The sequence below is a fragment of the Phascolarctos cinereus genome, unplaced genomic scaffold (genome assembly GCF_003287225.1).
Source record: "Phascolarctos cinereus isolate Bilbo 61053 unplaced genomic scaffold, phaCin_HiC Scaffold_2;HRSCAF=192, whole genome shotgun sequence".
NCBI lineage: Eukaryota > Metazoa > Chordata > Mammalia > Diprotodontia > Phascolarctidae > Phascolarctos > Phascolarctos cinereus.
In genome coordinates this window covers 243,117,411-243,142,228 of record NW_027555625.1, presented here as the reverse complement: position 1 = coordinate 243,142,228, position 24,818 = coordinate 243,117,411, and the positions used below count along the sequence as shown (strand labels likewise).

At 37.5% G+C, this 24,818-nt stretch overlaps 1 protein-coding gene across 1 annotated transcript in view; it reads right to left on the bottom strand.

Moving 5' to 3' along the window:
* Positions 1-4,189: 4,189 nt before the first annotated feature.
* The window catches only part of ZNF831 (zinc finger protein 831), a 76,891-nt gene continuing 56,262 nt past the window's right edge, over positions 4,190-24,818 (bottom strand). Inside the window, 2 exon segments of the mRNA XM_020981476.2 lie at positions 4,190-9,789; positions 10,542-10,702. Coding sequence (XP_020837135.1) covers positions 8,947-9,789; positions 10,542-10,702 — 1,004 coding nt within the window. The 3' untranslated portion in view covers positions 4,190-8,946.

Here is a 24,818-nt window from a genome sequence, read left to right as displayed (position 1 = left end):
CCTGGAGTGCTTGCTTATTGATTAAGTGGTTGATTAATTGATGCCCTTCCTCTCTTCATCTCCCATTAAATTTCCATCTATTCTTTAAAGTCAAGCTCAAATGAGACCTCCTCAATGAAGACTTTCCAGATGCTTCCCCATCGATATGATCTTCCCAGGATCTCAAAAAGCACTTCAATTTGCAGCTATCTAAGGAAATCAAATCCCAACATTGATTAAGGCCAAATCACTGTGTGAGGCCCTGGAGAAACAAAGTCAAAAACACAGTAGTAAATGGAAAAGATGTTCAGCAGGTAGTTGATGTATGAACGGAGTTCAGACAAAAATGATCAGGGCTGAATATACATATGGACCCTGTATAAAGTTGAGGAGATACCTGAAAGAAAGAAAAAAGAAGGCCCCGGGACAGACCCTTGAGGAACAACCATCCTGAGGAGACAAGGGACTAAAAGATGATCCAGCAATGAAGACAGGAAAGGAGCAGTCAGACAGAGAAGAAGAGAATCAGGAAAAAGTAATAGCTTAGAATCCAAAGGAGAGATGACCAGGAGGAGGGGATGGTCAGCATTACCAAAAACTATAGAGAGGTCTAGAAAGACGAATGCTGGGAAAAGATCACCATATTGATCAGTTTAGATCACTGGTCAATTTGGAGAAAGCAGTTGCAGTCCATTTGTTGAGTTAGAAGGCAGGTTGCTGAGATTAAGATGCATGTGGTAAGGAAAAGAAGGCAAAAAGAGTAAATAGCTCAGGTAGTTTGGCAGTGAACATGAAAAGATAGAGAGGATGACAGCTTAAGGGGGATGGGTGTGTTAAGTACAGGTTGTTGTTTTTCTTGATGATGAGGAGAACTGTATATGTTTGCAACTAGAAGGAAAGGCTCCAGTAGGAAAGGAGAAACTGAAGGTAAGACAGAGGAAATGATCCAGGGAGCAAGCTTCTTAAAAAGATGGAAAGGGAGGAGACCTAGGGATAGGGCAAGTTCTGCATTTAAAAATTCTGCAAATTCTGCATTCTGAAAAAAAAAAGAATCACTTCTGAGTCTGAAACAAATAAAACACTAAGAGACAGCATGGAAGGTTTTGAGGTGTGGAATAAGAGAGAAGAGAAAGTGCACTATGGAATGTTTATTTTTCCCGAAAAGGCAGGGGGTGACCAGATTTGACAGACCTATAGCAATTTATGAATGGGAATACTGAAAACTATATTTAACAGATGCAGGGCACCTCAAAGGAAAAAAGATTTGGATAGGAGCAATGGAATAGTCTGAAAGTGACAGTAAGGAACAATGAGTAAGTCAACTCCTTTCCTCCTGACCCAAAGTGTCAGAAAGCACCCTCTCAAAAGCAACAGATACTAGAAATGTCTAAGAATTGATTGTCTTCAGGGAACAACAGAATGTTGAAAAACTGTGAGATGAAAAGATTTATAAGAGGAAAAGGAACCTGTTAACAATAGAACTAGGACTCCAGAGAACACAATGGAGTGAGAGGACAGAGGATAGGCTATGTATCATGGAGGGATAAGGCTGAGCTGAACGACAGTACTGAAGAAATAGCAGGGGAAAAGGATTTTCCCCTGAGCAGATGGTGACTAAGCATAGAAATATGAAGCACAAGGTGGTGGTTGCCAGGCCACAGGATTGAGGGGGAAAGCCCTGACTTCCAGGATCCTGTGATAATTGAGCCCAGATCCAGGAACAGTGATGGTGGCATCTGCTTCTACCACTTGTCATTCCAAGCACTCGGGACCTGAGGATAGAAGCTCTGGATAGAGGCAGCAGGGAGCTCTGTTCTAGAAGAAACTCTTTACATGGAAAAGGTACTTCACTCCCAATCTCTGAATTCAAGAAGTAGGTCTGATACCCTGAGGCTCAGTATCTCTGATGAATTCATTCAGAATCTCTGTCTGAGACATGTGGGCCCTCACAAACCTTCTCCTCTCTCCTTCAAGTCCAAGTCAATGGATCTATGATTTCATGGATGCAGGTGCTCCTATCCACACATTCTCATCTGGGTGACTCTGGTCCAAGTCCTCTCATAAATCCTCTATCAGTGCAACGTGCCCTTCTTCTAGGTCTCTTGAGATTACATGGATATATCATATGCTATGTAACACACAAAAGGTCCACCAGTTATCCTTCACTCTCACTGTATCAGGCTCACCACCAGACATCTCTCTCAGGATAGCTTTTATAATACTTCATGTTTACAATTTCTTCATCAGTAATATGCTGCAGCCTACTTAGATCCACCATTCACCTATCCATTGTCCTTGGGTAACTCACAATTTTGATTCTTCAGATAATGTGGTTTTCCATGCTTCATGAAATACAATGTACTGTAGTGATGTGGTTTTTGTTTTAACTCTATATTAAACAGCTCTAAAGGAGTAGAATAAAACTCTTATTTAAACTTAGTTTTCCTTCCTGTGCCTATCATAATCCCTCTGAATCAGAGTGCATAGTAGGTGGTTAATAAATGCTTGCTGAAAGGATGAACATCTTAATCTGTGCCACAATTTTTTGGCTTCTAGAGAGTATTGATCCCTGGATATCTCATTAGCCTTATTTCTGAGTTCTCAGTTTTAACCAGGAGACCAGAGAGACAGAGGGTTTTGTGTGTGAGTTCAATAGTATGACACCTTACTGGAGAACTGAACAGCCTGTCTCTAAGAGCCAAAGTTCTAACCAGGGCTCTAAAGCACATCAGCTTCCCTTGTCCAATTCTCTTGACCTTTGTTTATAACAGACTTAAGAAGAGCTGCTAAGTGCCTGAATTGCTTCTTGTAAATGCGGTCCATATAGTTGACAGAGATTTCTCTTCCCATCACCAGCAAGGCCTGGGTACACCATCCTAGATATTAAAGGAGTGCTTTTCTTTCTGGGTTAAAATTGAAAAACAATTCACCTATTTATGAGCTAAAATTGCAATAGGCTAATCCTCTGCTGATCAATCATAAATGATGCAGGATTTGCCTCTAGCGTGCAGCTGGGAGACAGCTAAGAACAAGAGGCAGCTGTCCCTGCTGGAAGCAAAGTTTCCAGATGTCTGAGAGTGAGACCTTTGCATTTCTGGAGCAAAGCTCAACAGGCTGTAAATAAGTAGGAGACTTGAGACTGGCTGAGCCGTTGGTGGTGCTGCCCAGTTCATTTGCTTGTAATCTAGAAGGATGGAAGCCCTTTCAAAGCAAAACTGATGGAAATAGTTTGTGACTCACCATGAAACCCTGAGTATGGTTTTCTGGGAGATCCAATTACATTCACTCAAAAAAAAAAAGCCCACAGAACATTCCCTTGGGTTTGGTAGATGTGTGGAGGAGGTGGCCCAGCATGGAATGTTAGTTAACAAAGAGCAAAGTTTGACTGAAGGAACTGATCACCCCGCACCACCCCTCTCCCTAGCCATACACCCAATAACCTCCCCCTCCCCCACAACCATCCTATAGCCCTAGAGCCTAAGCAAGGAAATTCCACTGCTTAACAGGAGGTGGAGCTGATTACCCCAGAAATGTTTTGCATTAGGAAGAAACAAAGGATGCATTTCCTTCTTAGATTAACTGATTATTATTGGAGTTTGACTCTTTGGAAGAAAGGGCTATCAATGCCCTTCAGTAATTAACAACTAGATTTGGTTTTCCTCAACTTCAGACTATCCTTTTTTTCATCCCTGTTCAAAGGAGATTTTTAAAAGGCAGAAAGATGGACTAAGATTGTGGGCATATAAATTAAATTCACTCTTACACCCAAAAAGCAAAGGAATTCTGTCTACAAGAAACCCTTTTAAATTAAAAAAGCTTTTGCATCATTACCAAATCATATGAATATTGTCAAATAAACATTAACCACAATGGATATAATAAGCCTGTGTTTTTCTATTGTCGATAGTGCCCTCATGTGGCTTCCAAGATCAGCTACATTTAAGAATTGTTTAAAACTCAAGTCTACACCGAAAGGCATGAAGAAATGTGTGTGTGTAATGTAGTAGAATAAAACCCCCTGGTACACTTCAGAAAGGAATAATCTCTCCTCCCCTAAAGACTGTTAGGAACAATGGGACACAAACACAAAACAGGGAACAATTTGTTTGGGGGTCAACTAGCCACCATTGATAAGTAAACAAATGCTTACTAACCACAAAAAATTCTTTACAATAATTCTGAGGCACTGAAACCTTAATTTATCACACGGTTTCATTTTAATCTCCAATTTTATTTTATAAAAACAAAATAATTTAACAATATAAAGAAGAATAAATCTAACAATCTGCAAAAAAGTCAGTGGCTTCCCTGATTCTGAACAATCAACAGACTGTAGTCAAGTACTGTATCTGCATATTTAACAATTGTTCTCTTTGAGGTTCCAGGTGGCTGTCTCCTCCCTCTCCCCGCCATCCCCTGCAAATACACTCTTTATTCTAAGGGTGCAATAATGTGTTCAAATTTTCCAATACCCAATAGGGCCAGCTATGCATTGTGAATCAGTACAAAACTGGTCTATAATTTAGTAAATAAGTTTTAGAAAGTTGCCTGAGGCTCACAAGAGTGAAATGACATGTCACACAGGTAGTAAACATCAGAGATAGGATTGGAACCCAGTTCTTCCTCACTTCAGACCCAGAACTATCCAATGCTGTTCCTAACAACTGCATTTTACACAAACTACACAAATACTGCTGAAATATGGGGTAGAAATCTCTCATACAAGGTTTTCTAAGACCTGACTCCATGCTTCATGAGTTCTGACAGCAATGAGAAATAGGTCTGTGTTCAAAGTATAGAATTAAAAGGAAAAAAAATTCGCTATAGTGTCTCACTAAAGCTATGGAAGAAAACAACTGACCATAATAAAGATGGGTGACATGTGTGCTGCAGGAGTACTGTAGTTTTAAACTAACCATTTCCTGTTCTGCCGCACTCAATTTTGCCAGAAGTCAATAACAGTGCCACAATTTCTCTCACTAAAAACATCTGCTGAACTGAGAATCTCATGCAAAGTGCAAAGTAAAAAATAATAATAATAAATCATGGATTCATTCTAAGTAGTTGATGGGAATGCGAGTAATTGCCTTTTGGAATTATATCTCAAATAAGTCTTGTCTATTTAGTGCCTAAGACTCATTCTTCCAGGGCAAAGGCTGGGCAGAAAGGGGTAAAATAACTTGCCCAGGGTTACACAATCGCATCAGTAGCAGCAGTATCATATTCTTCAGGAATATGAAGAGTTATGACAAAAGAAAAAGCTGCTCTCCATTTCATCCAGGGTCCAAATAGGCTGTTACTCCTCTAGAATCACATTGAAAGTCACTAATAATGTTGAGTTTTCAACTGAAGGTTCTAGGCATGGTCGCTGTTTTCCCCTGCTTCTTGTCTTCACTCTCAGGGGGTTATTTCTACTCATGGATCCCTGATTTACAGATCCCCCACTGAAGCCATCCTTCCATGCCTTTTTGGGGTGTGGGGGTAAGCCTGAGTTCTAGAAGCCTTTGCCAGAAGAGTGCAAGCTCTGGCAAATAGCTCCCACCAAGATGGAAAAGCTTTTGAGTAGGGGTTCAGTCTCAGACTGACTAAACCCAGGTGCTTATCATCAAAAGACTGGCCACCATGGGATGATTTATTTCTTTTTGGCCACAATCATTCATGTCAGTCAAATAAATCTGAAAAAAAAATTTTTTTTCTTAATGACCAAAAGCTGAGGCTATAGCTCAGGTCCTGCCATTAAAATATACGCCTATGTCAACAATGCAAATACAGGTACATTCCACTTTAAGCAAACTGATACATGAAAATCAAGATTTACAAAACCAGGAAAACCCAGATTTTAAAAATTAGAGTGGTTATTCATTTTTACAAAAGAATGCTTTACAAAAAGGAATTCACCATAAAATTTAAATAACAAGCCCTTCTCTACAACCCCCCCATATACAATATTTTAAATAATTGGATTTACAAAAAAAAAATCAGCTTAAACGTAGCTTTTCAGAAATGCATTGTACACAGTGAGGTACACTTGCAAGAATGTTTCCAAATGGGCCACCTATGTGCATTTTTACACAGCCCTTTCCCCTTCCTCCCCAACAGACAAAACAAATGTTTAAAATGCAACCTGAATTCTCAATTATCGGAACACATTATTGATACCTGTCCTTGAGGAATGAGCCAAGAGGCAGCTAGCAAAATTGGCTAATGGACCAATGACTTTTTATCTTTGTCCTGAAGTCATTACCATTTGGTGACATGATATTTGTATTTCTGGCCCAGCTAACTAGTCGAGTCTCAGTAGAAGCCCGGGTGGAATGGGCACAAAAAAGATCTCTGATTCTCTTCCTATGGCAGTCTTCAGGACAAAGAGGATTTTCTTTGCTGGGGTACTTCACTCTGTAAGAACCAGCCTTTTTATGTTGAATGAGTCATCAAAGATGTCCACACTCAGGAATTTCTCAAGACCATTCAACTCATGTTTGGAAAATAGGCAACTTTTAATTGTTCAAGCTGACTGAGGGAAGATTATAGCAGTTCAATCAATCAACAAGCATTTGTTAAAGACTAACTATGTGCCAAGCATTGTGCTAAGGCTGAGGACACAAAGAAAAGACACGATCCCTTCCCTCAGGAAGCTTATAGTTTAAAGGAGGAAACAATGTATATAAAGCAGAACACAGGAGATAAATATAGAGTAGATGGAAAGTAACTTTAAAAGGAATAAGAATAGCAGCTGCCCGTAGACTGGACACAAGAAAGCCCTCCTGGACAAGCAGCTGGTACTTTACCACATGATCCAAAAATCCTATTTGGTTTTGAAATGGTGAGGGATTTTAAAAAAAATAGCAAGGTAACTTTTGAAATGATGCAGGCAAGTATACACAATGAAACACAATAGATGGCCAGCTCAGCTGCTATGAAATTATATGGATGAGAATTTCACAGGATCAAAAGACATGGAGGGGTTTCAATATGTAGTTATGGAGGGAGCTTTAAAGCATCTACGTGTAGATAGCTCTGGATCATAGGATCACAGATCTCAGGCTGGAAAGGACCTTAAAGGTCATCTAGTCCAACCTCCTAATTTTACAGATGAGGAAACTGAAGATCAGAGAATTTAAATGACTTGCCCAAGGTCATATGAATAATGATCTCCCAATTATGTTTTTATTAGGTAGTACTGAAGTTAGTTTGCCCTCTCTAAGAACATGTTAACTGATAGTACATATAATCTGAATAATAGAGAGAGCTCGCATAGGTAATCCTAAAAGTAGTTAATTCAAATGAAGGTCATTGGAAGCTGACCATACGTAGATAAGGGCTAAGACTCATTGCAACATCATCCGATACATGAGATATTTCTCATTTTCATCTTTCCTCTGAAGCATAAGTAGGCACATAAACATCATTACAAGAAAGTTAATCCAAAAGATCCTACAATATAAATTTCAAAATTGTACAAAATCATACCAAAGGCAAGTATAAAATTATAACATAGCATTGAAAACCTCTTTAAACTTTTCTACACCATTTAAAAGAGAGAAACCAAAAATACAGTACATCTAGGAGATGGAGTGACATATGTCTGTTATTTTATTCACTGAATCATGTTATGGCTAGGAGTATTTAAAATTTTTTAAAAATCTGGTTCTAGTCTGATTTATATAATACACTAAGACTTCATTCATAGTAAACCTCTCAAATAAAATGACTAAAACTTAAAACAGCATCAAACTCCATTTAATTTTGTATCCTTCATGCTTCTGGAACAAATCCAAAAGCCTTTTCTCCTAGATCAACAGGGCACTGATTTGAGCTTTGGATATTGGCAAAACTATAGCCCTCTAATTGAAATTGTTTGGACAAAAACATATGACAAAAATAAAATCTGAGAGTCATGTGATATTATTTCCCCACTCTCCAAAAATCTCATTGCAGAAAACTGCCCCAATTAGCTGTTAAATGTCTCTATTCTCAAAGAAGAACTACAAAATCAAGGATTTTTAAAGTTCTCAACAGAAAAGGCACCAGCCACAGAAGCAGAACATGATTGTATTATCTGATCATAAATGAGCATTGGTCATTTGCACAACATTTAAAAAGGATTATTTCATAACGTCATATGAGTTTGGAGTATATTTACAACACCCACTAAAAAAGCTGGTTATCGTAGCCAAACCTCAGGGTTTTTGTGTAAATCTGAATTCAATTATTCAGAACTGGCTTACATTCCCTAATGGGGGATTGTGTTGTGGTGGAAACAGAGCTTGATTTGGAGTCAGAAGACCTGGGTTTGAATCCCTACTCTGTCACTGAGTATGTAACCCTAGACAAGTCATTTGATGTTTCTAGGCCCCAGTTTCCTCATCTGTAAAATGAAAAGGTTCAGATGATCATGGATGATGTCGAAGGTCCCTTTCCAGCTCTAAAACCATGACACTCATTTTACACGATTCAATTACCCAAAAACCCTATCTCTCAACACATTTATACTAAGGAGTGTGGACCTTATATTCCTCATCTCTAAAGTGGCCCTCACTGACTGTTGGTTCACCAACATTTCAGAGACTTCTTTGATACTTGTACACAGTCATGGTGCCCCTTCTTGGGAACAAAGGATTGAGAAAACTAAAGAGAAAGAGGGGATATAAAGAGAGTCTTAATGCAGCAGGGAGTTGAGGTGCAGAGAATATTTACAGGTTCTATTCAGAAACAATACCTTTATGACTACCCTTGCTGAAGCAAAGCTGCCTTTTTAGTTCACACTAATGTCACCCAGAGCCATACAGTGGAGGGTAGTAAGCCTTTTGCCATAATTTGGCCTCTAGCATCCAAGAAGGTTTTTTCCTAATCTTAAGGTGCATGACAGAAATTCATTTTTCCTGTCAACTCAGTGGCATTTATGTTTCTAGGTATTTCTATTCCCTGTGTTGTTTTATAAAATATCCCTTCTGTTCTCTAGAGTCTCTACAATTCTATAACTAGACGGTCTTCATCATCACTACTGCTGTCACTGTATTCTACTCGAGTTTGCTTCCTCATCCCTTCCAGGCTCCTCTTCTTGAAGTTTTTAGAAGTTACTCCAGAGATGTTTGAGGACTCTCCAGGACCGGCAGCAATGATGCTCTCTTTAACTGTGACCATTCTAGTTACTTGGCTTTTCTCACTATTACTTCCATCTTCACAGGTTCCATGCTTTTCCCCACAGCTATAATAGCTACTGGTAGAAAAGTATGTCCGAGGTCTCACTGTCACCTGATGTAAACTACTTGTGCTAAATCCTGAAGATGATGTCTCCAGTTGAGTCTTCCCAGTCAGGCCCATTGAAACTGAGCATGAAATTCTTGATCCAGATGAAGGTTTCTCTGGTAAATGTGAACATGACTTACCTACTACTATAGGTTCTCTGTCTGGGATGTTTTGTGACAGAGGGTCTGCTATTGCCAAACCTCGGGCCTGAGACTCATCACTATGAATTCTCAGGGTTTTGTGGTTTGATTTGGCCCCTAAAGAAATAGAAATGGCAGATACAGATGTGACAGCATCAGGAAGATGAAATGTTCCCCTGGCATTCAAACAAGAAGGCCCCAAAGGATCTAAGTAACTTTTTGGAGTTGAGTCTATTGAAATGTGTTTCGATGTGTCTTGGGAAGGAGTCAACAGTAATCCAGTATGGAGGCCACTGTCATATGCAAAAGGCTTAACCTTAGCTGTGGCCAAGCCACAGTGTGTTTGCAGAGGTAATCCTGAAGTGGTGATAGTGTTCTGAAGAGAGGGATCACCACACTCACTAGCAGATGGAGGCAGATCCTGAAATAAATGAAGGAAAATAGAAAATTGTAAAATGTCAATTGGTGCAGAGAGTTCCGGTCAAAGACAATGTAGTACTAATAAAATACTAATGATTTCTGCAACACTGAATGCAACCCAGTGTGCCCAGAAAGCAATGGATAATTAATAACTAATTGAGACATTATTAATAAAATAATAACTAACAGTTGCATGGTGTTTTAATGTTTACAAAGAACTATGCCAACTAATTGATGTAATAAAGGAAGTTGTTGACATCATTTTATATTTTCCATCTCTATCATAAATTAAAATACTTAAATATCCAATAAGCTCTCTCCTTCCAATACTGAAATTACTCATCTTCATGGTACTAAGGCACCATTAATGACTCATTTTGCTATAGACTTATTTTTATCTATATCAGTTGTTCTTAAAGGGTCCTCTGGGATCACTGATAGTCCTCCAAGCAACTTATGAGCTGATATCTTGTAATATTTGTTTGTAATATGACCATCAATAGCTACCTATTTTCTGTCATGAATGTAAAATGGCCTTGGGATATATAATAAGGCCCATGTATCAAACTATTTGCTCTTATCAAAAGCAGCCCCATTTTTTCTCATTAATTTTGGTGAAATTTTATGGAAGGAAGCAAAAGTAGGTAGAATAAACAGTTTGCAAAGGTGCCGCTCCACCAAAATTATGCCAAAGAAGTTTCAGAACCACTGATGTATGGCAACTGTTGGGCAAGTTCACTCTGAACTACTTACTTCCACATGTAGATTGTCTGTTTCCTGGAAGCTTCTTGAACTTATACTGTGAGAAAAGTTTCCTGAGTTATTTTTACTGTTATCTTCACTCTTCGGGTCATCCTCACAGCAAAATGACAGTTCTGAGATTGTGACAGATGATGTCCCTTGTAGACTTGGACCTGAAAAAGAAAAGATTTATAGACACCTAAAACTAGTGGAAGATCAAATACTAATTTCCTAGAATGCTATTTATTAATTCATGAAGTTATGTCATCTTAATCACTATTTTGTAAAACAACTATAACAATTCATACTAAGTCAGTTCCAGATTATCTACATTTTTGAAATAATCACAGAATAATTTTTATTTAGTTTTACAGTACAAGGTTGTTAGGGTAGTTTTTTCCCCCAATATGTTTTCTTAAGTCAAAGTGAGGGTAAGGAGGGTTCGTGGAGAGAGTTTCCCTGGGACAATCTTTTGAGAATATCTTTCTCTACAGAATACAGACATGGTCATTAACACTTTTTTTAAGAGAACAAATGCAGCTCCTCATGGGGTTCCATTAACCAGGATATCCCTCAAAGTGACTGGTTGGGTGGGACTCCAAAGAGAAAGAACTCCCATCAGAGGAGTCAATCTACTTTGTTAACCTATGAAACAGAGTGAGCCAGCCACTCTTGTTTTTTCCCCCAAGAGAATAGAGCAGGGTGTAGCAGAGCAGAGCTGTGCTCTTAGGTAGGTGGAAGCAAGCCTGAGCATGCTCCAAGTCTCATCTCCCTGGGAAATGTTAACTGGGGCCATGGAGCAAAAACAAATGGGAGCTCTATAGGCTTGCCTACAGCTTTCTCACCCACACTGCCACAGAAGAGAGCGCTTGATAGCAGACTTCCCCAGATGAAGAGATGGCCACAGTTAGGACAACAAAATTTCTGTAGAAGACCAAGCAAGATGCTTTTACCTGAGTGGCCCAGGAGGGGAATCCATGGGCAATGTTCCTGAACCCTGACCTCCAATGTTAAGAAGGGGAATTCCCTAGACAGCAACAAATCTAAAAATAAAATCTAAAATCTAGCAACAAAAGAACAGCTTTAGCTTTGGTGGTTGTCTCAAAGTAATCCCAAAATTGAGACTGGGGAACAGATATGATTATGATTTTGACATGGCAGTTCATAGATCAGACCTTCTAAAAAGAGAGAAAGGTTTCCTGATCAGTGAGCCTCTTGGAAAAAGAAGAGAATTGCCCCTGTGGCCCCACGGCAGAGAAGTAGTGATAGTTAAAGCCACAATGAAGAGAAGCTAGGGATCTGGACCTTGTCACCTCTCACAGTAAGTATGTAGACAGTGGCGGTTCAATGGTGTTATTCATCAATAGTTTTTAAAAAGCATGGTTGTCTTCCATAGAGAACTCAAATCACAAGGGATACTACAAATCTTAGGTAAAAACTGTACAGATCCTTTTGGGAAAGCTGAGGTTTAACTGAAACGTCTGGGTATTGTCCTTTTGGTAACTCTTCAGTTCGTTCCCATCCAAGAGGAACTAATGATGGGGTTGGGATCTGGACTCCAGAAAGGAAAAACCCTGGACTTCCCCACATGGACAAATCTCTGGTGTTCACCTGAGGCTGTGATCCCATCAACTGGCCTTTCATTGTAGCCACTGCTTGTGTTACCTCCCTATTGCCCCAGGCCACTTCCCACCATTAATCTCCATTCTCCCTTGGCCATGTGGTCCAGGTCCCAGGCCTTCTATTCACCCCAGTTTACTGGCCACTCTGACCCAGATCTCCTTAGACCCTCTCCTCCAGTCATCCCAAACTACTTGTCCATTCCTAGATCCCTCCCACAGTCTTCCTATATATAAGGTCCATTTTGTCTCCATTAAGGTGCTCAGATCCTTATAATCTAGCCAATAGTTCAGTAATGGTCAGATTCCTTAAGTCTGGCCAATATGGCAGATGTTCCAATAAACCTTGTCTTTGGCTGAAAGAAGGCTTGGGTTGGATTCTTTCAGACAGGAACCTCATGTTGTGATTTTGGGGTCCTAGCACCCCTGAATCTCTAAACCTCAACAGATAGCACAAAATTCACTGTGCATTCAGTTATTCTAGCACTTAGCACAGTGCCTGGCACATAGTAGGTGCTTAGTAAATGTTTATTGATTGATTGATTATGCCTTAGGTAGCATATACCATATACCATCAAATATATACCATTATAAATCTGTAATGCCAAATTCTCTTTATGATAAATTTATAGATCTTATAAAATGATAAAAATAAGTTATTTAATTAGTTATTTGAAATTGTAAGTAATCTGATTCACTTCTGTAGCTTTGCCAAATATACTAAAATTCAATTCGTTTTGATTTCTTGAATTCTATATTTGTGATAGTTCAGATAAGTTAAAATGAAGTTCATTTTTACATTTTCTCTGAATACAGTATTTGCATAGCCACTTAAGAGTAGATCCAGATACTATTTAGAAGTTCTATGTGTAAGGACTTTATTCATTGTATACCAACAATGCTAGCAATTCTAAATTCCTGTTAATTAAAGCAGACTTGTCAAGACTTTACAGGAAAACCTTATTTTCCAAGATTTCTAGATATTAGAACACCTACCTATTGTTATCTAGATAGTAGAACTATCTTCTGCTGATTTCAGGACTATTTTACCTCTTTCATTCAGAAATATACCTGCTTGGAGGACACTTTGGAAAGGAAAACTGGGGTAGGGAGGGCTGCTCTATACAAAGGAGAAGGTTTATTCCCCTGAATTTTTCACAGAAACATGGAATTCTAGAGCTGGGCTTGCCTTTAGAGATTACCTAGCTCAACTCACCAATTTTAAAAATGAAGAAAAGTAAATCTGAGTGGGGTCATATGACTTGCCCAAGGTCACATATTCATTAAATAAGAAAGGAAAATAAAAAGCAGAACGAATTTCCAATAGTTCTTTGGAATTTGAAACAGTTTAAATAAATTGGGAACTGAAAATATTTGCTTTTTAACATTAAAAAACTTGTAATTCAACTGAGATCACTGAAAAAGTTTCTCATCTTTCCTCAAGCTTAACACCCTAAAAAAGAAGAAAATATTCCGTTTTTACATTTCATAGCAATATTATTTAACAACCTCAGGGAAATGATCTATATTTTTCTATAAATTCTTACAGGAAAAAAATGGGGCTCCAGGGATAGATGACTATAAGCTAAAAATCAACCATGAAGATAGGGGACACATGAGTTCAAATTTAGCCTCAGACATTTACTAGCTGTGTAACCCGGGGCAAAGCCACTTAGTCTCTCTGTGCCTCAGTTTCCTCATCTGTAAAATGGGGACAATAAAAGTCTATCTCCCACAGTTTTTGTGAGGATCAAATAAGTTCACCTATGCAAAACCCTTTGCAAATCTTTTAGTGCTATACAAATGTTAGCTATTGTTGCCATTACAAAGATCACCAAATGATTGACCACATGGTGATGAAGCTTTTGTCTATGACCACTACCCATGGAAATGCTGTGATCTCTGATGGTGAAAATAGTATTCATACTGATAAAATCATAAATTCCTCAAGTATTAAAGAATCAAGGAATTTTATAACTTCTCAATCTTCACTTAAGACTTGCACTTACAAAAATAAATATCTTGGAGCAGCATTATTAAATAAGCTTTAGAAAATAATTTATAATGTTTCCTTGAAAGAAAGTAATAAGATAGTGAGAGTCATCAATTTCAATTAGAGTAAAGAAGGGTGGGGTGGGAAATGCTTCCTATTTAGCCCAAGCTTAGTCTTTTGAACTACTGGTCACCTCAGGAAAACAGATAATGTAGAGAGAGCAAGAAGAGAGAAGTATTCAAAGAAACAGGCTCTCCCAGGTTAAGAAATTGAAGGGCTCATAAAAAAGAACCAAAAAACTAAATCCTAACAAAATTCTATTTTATACGAATCGTGTACTTGAAAAAACACCTCTCAGATCTCTTTAATTTTGCAGTCTTTTAGTTGAAAAGCAAGGAGTCAAAATATTTTCTCTCACAGACATATTATCTAAAGCTCCCTGAGGGAAATATACCTTAAAATATGGTATAATAATGAGGCCAAATTGAATAAATAGAAAATGAGAACTGCCCCCCCCAAATACAGATATAGAATAACTCAGGAAAGCTTATTTTTTGGATTTATAAAAAAGAAAGATGAGTGATTTCATTTAATTAAAATTAATATAAAAAGTCTATTCTTTGAAACTTGATGAAATACTTGACATCTTTCCATCTTTCCACAATATTTCCACATACAACCACAAAAGAGAGGATATTATTGTATTTCTGCAACCCTTTAACAATATTTCTTAAGGGGTTTGAAGAAAGAATTATGTTTCCTGATGAATTCTGACATGGAAACAAAAAAGAAGGCTGTGGGTAGAAAATAGAATACTGCTATAAATTGGCTTCCATTTTCTTCTCTGTATCAACTCAAGAAAATCATCAACTAATGGGGAGGGGGGAGGGGTGGAGAGAGGAAGGACAGTATGGAAATGTGAGTACTAAGCACTAGCTGAGGAGACCACCCTTGACAACTGAGAAAAATTGAGACACTCTGGGGCAGGGACAGAGTTGGGGGGGAGAGAAAGACACCAACTAGTCAAAAAAACCCAAAAGACTACATAAATCATACAGAATTTATTATCTTTAAGAAATATTGAGAAAGACTACCCTTTATAAGTAACTCAGTAAAGCTTTTACTTCAGAAATCATCTTTTTGGGCAGTTCATTTTACTTTTCTATGCTGTTAGCTGAAAAAGAATCAGTATAAGATATCTCCCAGGAAATGTTTTCTAAACCTTGTCTAGTGTTATGCTATTAAAATTTTTTTCAATAATTTACCAGGTTAGTTATGGATAAATGTGACAGTATTAACTTAGAACAGAGAGAAAAAAAGTGAGAAATTATGAAATGGAAATATGAAAACTGTTCCCCTAAACCCTCGTATAAACATAAAAAAAAATATTTAGGAATATTTATTTTTTGGACTTTTTAAAATTAAAAGATAACTACCATTTAATTAAAACTATCTGAGGGCAACTCTGTCAAATCCATTCATGAAATATGCTAATGAATGTAAGAAAACTCTCCATCCTTCCTCATTTATTTCTAAAAAATAAGAGTGGAGGAATTATTCCAAATATTCCAAAAAAGAAGAGTGGAGGAATTATTCTAATTTTTTAAATTTCTTTAAACCTATAGTAACATGACTTTTAGGTTATTATGAACCTTCAGAAAATAACACACCTTGTGAGAGAAAAGGAGAGAGGACCACTTATTCCTACCAGAGTGAAAAGAGTTTGGAGGGTGATTTTCAGGAAGTTGGCATGAAAACATTTTGAAGAAAACACTGAGTCAAAAGGGAGGACGAGGGTGGGTAACCCTGAGGGAGATGCCAACTCTCCTGCACTAAATTCAGGTAAATGAATACTAAGGGTGAAAGAAACAGAGGGAAAAAAAATGAGTTAAGAAAAATCTCAAGGTGGACTTCAGAAAAACTTGGAAAAACTTATATGAACTGATGCCAAGTGAAGTGATCAGAACCAGGAGAACATGATACAAAGTCACAGCAACATTGTGAGATGACTAACTTTGATAGACTTAGCTCTTCTCAGCAATGCAAGGATCTAAGACAACTCCAAAGAACTTGTGACGGAAAATGTTATCCACATCCAGAAAAAGTATGGAGTCTGAATACAAATCAAAGCATACTATTTGCTCTCTTTTTGTTTGTTTGTTTGTTTCATCTTTACAACATGACGAATGTAAAAATGTGTTTAATATGACTGTATATGTTTTGAGGTTTAAGGGTGCTGGGACCCCAAAATCACAACATGCGGGTGCTGTCTAAAAGAATTCGACCCCAGCATATTTAGAACATCCAGTCATATTGGGCAGACTCTCAAGGAGTCTGAACATTAGTAAGCTATTGGCTAGATTATAAGAATCTGAGTACCTTAATGGAGACAAGACGCATCTTATATACAGAAAGACTGTGGGAGGGATCTAGGAGTAGCCAAGTAGTCTTCAGGGACTGTGAGGTAATAGAAAGCCAGGGACCTGGACATGGCCAAGGGAGAATGGAGCCAAACTAGGATTAAGGGTGGGAAGTGGCCAGGGGCTATAGGGAGGTAAGATAATGGAGGGCTAGGCTAGGTTAAGGGTAACAGAGAATTGGGGAGATTGGGTGTAGCCACAATGAAAGGCCAGTTGATTTGATATATAGATATAGATACAGATACAGATAGATATACACACACATATATGATTATATGTATGTGATATTATGATTATATATATTGATGATATATGATTATATATTATATATGAGGATTATAGCCTCAGGCAAACACCAGAGATCTGGCCACATGGGAAGGCCCAGGGTTTTTCCTTTCTGAGGTCCAGATCCCAACCCCATCAAACATAGAGCTTATATCAGATTGCATACTGTGTTAGGGTGTGGTGAGGGGAGGGAGGGGGAGAAAATCTGGAACTCAAAATCTTATGGAAGTGAATGCTGAAAACTAAAAATAAACATATGCATATATATATATATATATATATATATATTTTAAAGAACATAAAAAAAAGAGAAATCTCACCAAATTCCAAAGAATATAGTCTTTAAAAAATTCTACCTCTTTTAAGCAATTAGTATTAGTGAGGTGTTTTTTTTTTCAGGAAACTATCCTTCTTACTTTTGTGTTTTCTTGGATGAAAGGTAATCAAGCTATTTAGAGAGATGGCATGTGGCCCTGGACACAAAAGAAGAAGTCAAAAGATCCAGGTTCTAGTTGTGCCACTTCATAAGGTATTTGCTGAGTGGCCTTGGGTAAGGTTTTTCATGTCAATGGGCCCTTGGCTCCTGGTCTATGAAATGAGGGAATTGAACTAGATGGTCCTGGGGCAGCTAGGTAGCACAGTGGATAGAGTACCGGTCCTGGATTCAGGAGGAGCTGAGTTCAAATCCAGCCTCAGACACATAACACTTATTAGCTGTGTGACCCCGGGTAAGTCACTTAACTCCATTGCCTAGCCAAAAAAAAAAAAAGAATTAGATGGTCCCTAAAATGCCTTGGAGCTATAAACGTGCATGATAAATTTTCCCTTGGAAATTTTCTCCAGGCCATATAGCAGTTACATTGCTTAAAATACTTTAGTAACAAGGGTTTTCTTTTTCAAAAGTAACTGCTAAAAAGATAAAAGATATTAACAAACAGTACATTTCAATAGATTTTATTGATATCTTTTGTTTTCACATGGCCTAGATTTCCCTCTGTATTTTTCCCTACCAGAGAGCCATGCCTTATAACAAAGAATTTTTTTTAAAAAAGAGGAAAAGAAAAAAAAATTCAGCAAAGTGGATCAATACATTCTAAAAAATCTGACTATACATAATGTTTCACACCTGTGGACCAACCCCCTTCCAAAGAAGTGGGGCGGGCCATAACTTTTCTTTGGGGCCACTTTTTTCTGTAAAAGTTCACAACATAAGTTTTCAGGTGTTTTGAGGCTGTTGTTCTTTCAGTTTACACTGCTGGCATCATTACGTGTATTGTTTTCCTGGCTCTACCTCCTCCACTTTGCATCACTTCATCTAAGTCTTGCCACGCTTCTCTGTATCATGTTTATCATTTCTTACAGCACAGTGATATCTCATCACATCCATGTGCTATATTTTGTTTAGCCAGTCTTCAATCAATGGGATTCCAAATTTTTCTGTAATTGCTAGCACAAAAATGTGTTGCTATATATATTTTGGTATATATGGGGCCTTTGTTTTTGCCAATGACCTTCTTGGGGGTATGTGACTAGCAGTGGAATCCCTAGGACAAATAAAAAATATTTTTAAATGCTTCAGTAACTTTAAAACTTGTTATGAATAGAAAGCAAAAATATATATTAAATCAACAAAATGGAAGTAAAAGAAGATGAGATAAAGGGGAAAATAAGTAAAAACTGAACACTTTCATGCCAAAATATATTCAGAAAATCAACTTCATAGATTTTGAAAGTATATTATTACTAAATTTGTCATAAAAAAGCAAAGAAACAAAGAAATAAAATTAGAACATTATATAGTAGATGGAAAGAACACTAAGCTTGGAGTTAAAAGAGACCTTCATTCATATCCCATCTTGAACACTGCCTGTGTGATCATAAGCTACCCACGACCTCTCTGAACCTCTGTTTCCTCATCAGTAAAATGGGAATAATGATGATACCTGTGGTACCTTGCTCACAGAGAAGCTATAAGAATTAAATGAAATAATGAATAAAATGTTGTTTGTAAGCCTTAAAGCCATTTAAGTGTTTGTTATCATTATTATTATTATTATTATTACTATTGTGATTAAGGAAAGTTATATAAGGAATTGGAGGTGAAAATTTATATTTTTCTATAAATTCTAAGATAATAATGGAGAAGTGAGCTCAAGATTTAGAACTAGAGGGGACCTTAGAGATGACCTATTCCAACCTCTCCATCTTGCAAACGAGAAAACTGATGCCCAGAGAAGATAAGTGACTTTCCCAAAGTCACAGAGATAGTCAATGGCAGGTCTGGGATTTGAACTGTGGTATGGAAACTTTCTCTTGCACCACAATTTCTATCAAAGAATAGAACTATTAAGAAATCATTTTGACTGATTATCTTCCTCAAGAAGCTCATGAAAACATTATATAGTGCTTCAGTGTGAAAAGAATGTAAACGTACCTAGGGGAAAAATAAGAGCAAAAAGCAACAAAAGCAAAAAGAAAATTTAAGGAATTCATAGCCTGTCAAAAAACAACAACATTATGTTATGTTTAATAAATCATTTAAAGATTTTTTAATTCCACTATACTAAGATAACCTTCAAAAGTTCCATTTTGAAAAAGTTTCATTTACCTGAGAAGTATTTCTCTCTCACATACAAAGGAAGACAAGGAGTATCAGTTTACCTCTAAACTAGTCCTTAAACTAGTCCTATATTCACTGGAAGGGATTTCATTAAAGTAAATATTCTGTCGGGAATAGAAAGACATAGCCAACTTTTAAATAAATATGAGGGGAAAGGGGATAACAGTACATAGAGTAGCATGAGATAGATAACGAAACAGTAGGTTTTAATGAGGAAAGCTCCTCTATTATTCTTCATAGGTACCCTTTACTTTTGAACATTCTTGGAGTATTTTCTATGGGAACTCTTTGTATCTCTGATATCTTTTTCTATCTAATAGGAAAGAAAAAATATTATAAATAACTTTTCTACAAAAATTTCAGTTTTGAAAAATAACTGCAAATTGAGTCCTTTCTTGATGGTATGATTAGTGATTAAAGAACTGTGCTAGGAAAACCTGAAAGGATTTTTTTCCTGAAATTTCCTTTCTCATCTACATTTAGCAATCTTAAGATTATGAAATGAGTATCAATCCAAGGAAGAGGAATCAATACCAACAGCACATTTATATCAATTCCACCTCCTCAAGTGGAATTCCCCCATGAATTATGGTGGAAACAGCCGTTGCTTAGACAGGCATATTTAAGGGTTGTTTTGGCTTTTTTTTAAAGTTAGACAGAGAGTTTAACTAATGACTAATGAGAGTTTGACCAATGGTTGGTTGGGGAAGGGGCAAGAAACACACTTGACTCTTTTGGAAGGGCTTTAGTTCTTTGGTAGGATAAAAATAATCTGTTCCAACATAACCTGGCAAAGGAGAAAATTTGAATAAGGGCATCTGAATAATTTTGAAATAGAAAATTATTAGGAAATAAAAATTCCTATAGAGAAAATTGGCACAAAAATTCAGAAACTTGATTCTGTCATGTTGTCTCAGGCAGCTACCTCATGAAACATGGTTGTAGAGGAAGCAGTGACAGTAGCAGGGCATAAAAATACAATGGATTATGAAAGAACTAAGGAAATATAACACGAAATACAGATAGAAGACAAAGATGACAGCCTACCAGAAAATAGGCACAGTATGCCCAATCTATCATTTGAAGATAATTTAAGTGTCACTCTGGGAAAGGAATCTTCAAAAATTATATTTTGAAAAACTATATTAGTGTATTTCATCTGTGTACATATTACATTTCATTCACATTCAGAAAAAAGTTTCCTTTAACTTATATTTTCCAGAAGAGACTATGCAACACTCAAGTATAGAAGGAATTGCTACAAATATATAACAGGAGCCATTCCTCAGTAGATGAATCAATCAAAATTATTTTCCTTAAAGTCTCAATCGATCAACAAGCAACTATTAACTCCATTACATATGAGGCACCATGCCAGGCACTAAGAATACAAAGACAAAAATGAAACAGTCTCTGCCCTCAAGGAGCTTACATTCTATCATGGGAGACAACATACACAAGTACAAGTATGTGAAGAATAACTGCAAAATAAATAGGGAGCTATTTGGTGGAATCAGGAAAGGCTTCACATAGAAGGCGGTTCAAGAGGTAAGTCTTGAAAGAAGGAATTCTTTGCTTTGGAGCAGAAAAAAGAGAGCAAATATGCTAGGGAAAACTTGGCCATAGGCTCTACTGAGACCTTTATGTTTGTGAGCAGCTTTGATAGTCCTAGAGGAGAGTCTGCTCACCTGATAATATCCTCAGGTCCCTAATGATTTCTGTAACTTAAGAGTGATCAGGTAGTATGCCAGGCTTAACCGTTCTGAGGTATGCCTCTTGTGGTATGCAGAGAGACCATCCATGAATCACAGGCTGAAGATGTTGACCTGAGAGTTAACTTTGACAAAGAAGTTGGCAAAGCTCATGACACTTTCAAGAAAGAGCATGTGGTCACTGTACCAATGTACTGGCATCAAGGTGTAGGCTTTACCAGCACTAAGTGCATGCTGTCAGTTCCATAAATGGGCACTTGGATCACTTCATAATAAAGGGAAAAGAAAGGGGAAGGAAAAGGAGAAGGGGAAAGCATAGAGGAAAGGAAAGAACAGGACAGTAGAAGCACAAGTATTTATTAAATACCTAAAATGTGCCAGCCATTGTGCTAAATTCTATCTATCTATCTATCTATCTATCTATCTATCTATCTATCTATCTATCTATCTATCTAATCTCATTTGATCCTCACAATAACCCTGGGAGGTAGGTGCCATCATTAATCTCATTTTATAGTTAAGGAAACTGAGGCAGGCAGAGGTTTAAGTGACCTGCCTAGGATCACACAGCTACTAAGTGCCTCAGGCCAAATTTGAAAAGTCTTTCTGACCCTGGGCCCGGAGGGTAAGAGAGAAAGAGGGAGAGATGAGAGAAGGGAAAGGAAAGGATGAAGCAGGGGGAAAAGAGGGGAAGGGATAGTAAGGGGAATATCATTTCACAACTTTCTTCCACTGTATTTAAATGATATATTTTTTAAATATCTGTTTAGAAGTTTGTTGCTATTGAAGGTACTATTGATAATAACAAAATAATCTATTCTCAAAGGTCAAAGAGCAAAAAGATGCAGGCATTCATTAACACAGCTGAATGATATCACCTCCTGCCAGTTTTACTGGCTGTCCTTCATGCCAGGAACCCTCCCCCTCCTCATTTCTAACTCTTGGCTTCCCTGGCTCCCTTCACGCTCCCGATAAAACCTTACCTTGTACGGGAAGCCTTTCCCAGTCCCCTTTAATATTAGTGGACATCCCTCTGTTGAGGAGTTCTACTTTATCATGCATATGTCTTGTTTGTACGTAGTTGTTTGCCTGTTGTCTCCACCATTAGACTGTGAACTCCTTAGGAACCAGCCTTCCTAACCCCAGCCTATCTTTTTTGTCTTTTGCTTTACTACGTACTCCTCATGCTTAGTAGAGTACTTGACAAATGGCAGTCGTTTAATAAGTGCTTACTGACAGCTCTAAAGTATTGATGGATAGAAAGACTTCCTCCTAGGAATGGGGGCACATGATTAGGTCCCAGAGCTCTCTCATTCTCTCAGTGAAAAGAATGAAGCCAGAAAATTAGAAAATAATATGAATATTTTAGTCTTAGTTGTTATTGTTTAGTTGTTTTTCAGTCATGTCTGCCTCTTCTTGACTCCTTTTGGGGTTTTCTTGGCAAAGATACTGGAGTGGTGTGACATATCCTTCTCCAGCTCATTTTACAGATAAGGAAACTGAGGCAAGCACAGTAAAATGACTTACCCAGGGTCACAGAGCTAGTAAGTGTCTGAGGCTGGGTTTGAACTCAGGAAGAAGAATCTTCCTGACTCCAGGATCAGCATTCTATCCCCAGCACCACCTAGCTGCCCAATATTTTAGTAATTAGAGTTAAATGTGAAGAGTACTGGGATGGGGTAAGTGGATATGCTAGAATTGAAGGGCACAGAATCATGAGTGCGATGTAGCAAAGTGACTCCACACCCTGGACTTGGAGTCAGAGGACCTGGATTCAAATTAGGACTCTACCATTTAATGCTCTGCACCTTCCCTGATGTGTATTTTACCTTCTTTGTCAATTCAAACCTTTATAAAATGAAGTAGATGTCTCCAGATCCTATGATTTTATGAGTTCATTGTTGGGTAAGTACAGTCGGCAGGAGGGGTTATGACATGCAATCTTCACTAAAACTATACTGTTAGGAAAAGATTAAGAAGTTGAAAGTCTGTTTCACTGTTAGGATTTATCTGTTCATGCTGTATCTTTCCTAGAAATCTCCAGCACAGAAGCTAAGTGGCATTTCTTATCTTTACCTCCCCAGTACCTACCTAGCACATTGCCTTGCATCTAGATGTTGTTGTTTGTCCTTCATTCTCTAAGAGGACCAGTGACATCAGGACAATCATAACTTACAAGAGAATTGGGTTTAAGTGAGGGAGGGCTGGGCAAAGTCACCAGCCTCACTCTCTCCTCCAAAGCCATCTGGGTCCAGTGGCATCTAGTAAAACATTCCATAAATGCCTACTGAATTGAAGGAATGATATCGATTTTAAATTCTACTCATTTAAAATAAATACCATTCAATGTCAAATTATATTTTTATAGAGGGCGTTTCAAATAAGAAGATCTTTATGTAGATTAAGCATGAATTTTTAAGTGGGTATATTCTAAACATGAAGGCAAGAAAAAAAAAAGACAGCCCTACATTTTCCAATTCTGTTCCAAAAATGAACTATAATTACATTGATAAATTTATTGAAAGCCTTACCATATGGCAACTAAACATAACATAGTATGAGATTATTCAAGGTTATATTTTTAAAATGTTTTGTCTTATATTTTCAATTCTTTGTAACAATAGATTTGAAAGTTCTATCAACTTACACAAACTGCTGCTAAAAAAAAAAAGTCATCCCTGTGTCAACATGATTCAGTCAGATACATGTTAACTACTGAAGAAATTTGTACAAAATTCCTCTCTAGGCTGCATTCCAGTCTTCCTATGCCCCCCACAGTGGGGTACCTTTATCCACACCTCTACCTCCACTCCTCTCTCTTTTTCAACTTCTTTTTGTGTATTATCTTGCCTCATTAGAATGTAAGCTCCTTGAAGGCAGGGACTGTCTTTCTTTCTGCTTGTATTTGTATTCCCAATGCCTAGCTCAGTGCCTAACCCATGGTAAGTGCTTATTAAATGCTTGTTTAAAAAAAAAAGTATACATACTGCTAGCTTTTTGTTCTCTATGTTTAATAATGAAGGGTTTTTGGTAGCATTAGTGGTAGCAAAGACATTTTAGTTACTCATTTCGTGAAAGGCACAGGGCAATGAATGATAGTTGAAAGGAAAACACTGAGAATGAAAAAGTGGATACGGCTTTACTAAAAGGTATAATTTGGATACACACAGAGTTTATTGTGGACAACAAACCTTAAAGTACTATAGAAATGCCATCATTCTTGAGTAATGTAAGGGAAAGAATTTAGAGTAGAAATGAACATATTCAAGCTTGAAACCAGTATGTAACACTATTATACATGGGGTGACTTTATAAAATGGGTGATAAAAAGAAATGGAAGACATATATATTATGTCATCAAATTATTTCTACAGAGTATTTGATCAAGAGTGGACAAACAGATCCTTGTTTACTTACATAAAAGACAAAATATTGTGCCTTGTTTGCCGAGAAGTAAGAGTTGTTCCTACGGAATACAATCTTGCTGCCATTTTGAATCAAAACATCTCGACTTAAACAAATTGGACACCAATGAAAAACAAATTAAAGCATCCAAGTTGTTGAAAAATCTCACTGGGGACCCCAACAACAGTTTTTCAAGAAAGTAATCTCAGAAAATGAGGCAGCTACTAAGGTTAGT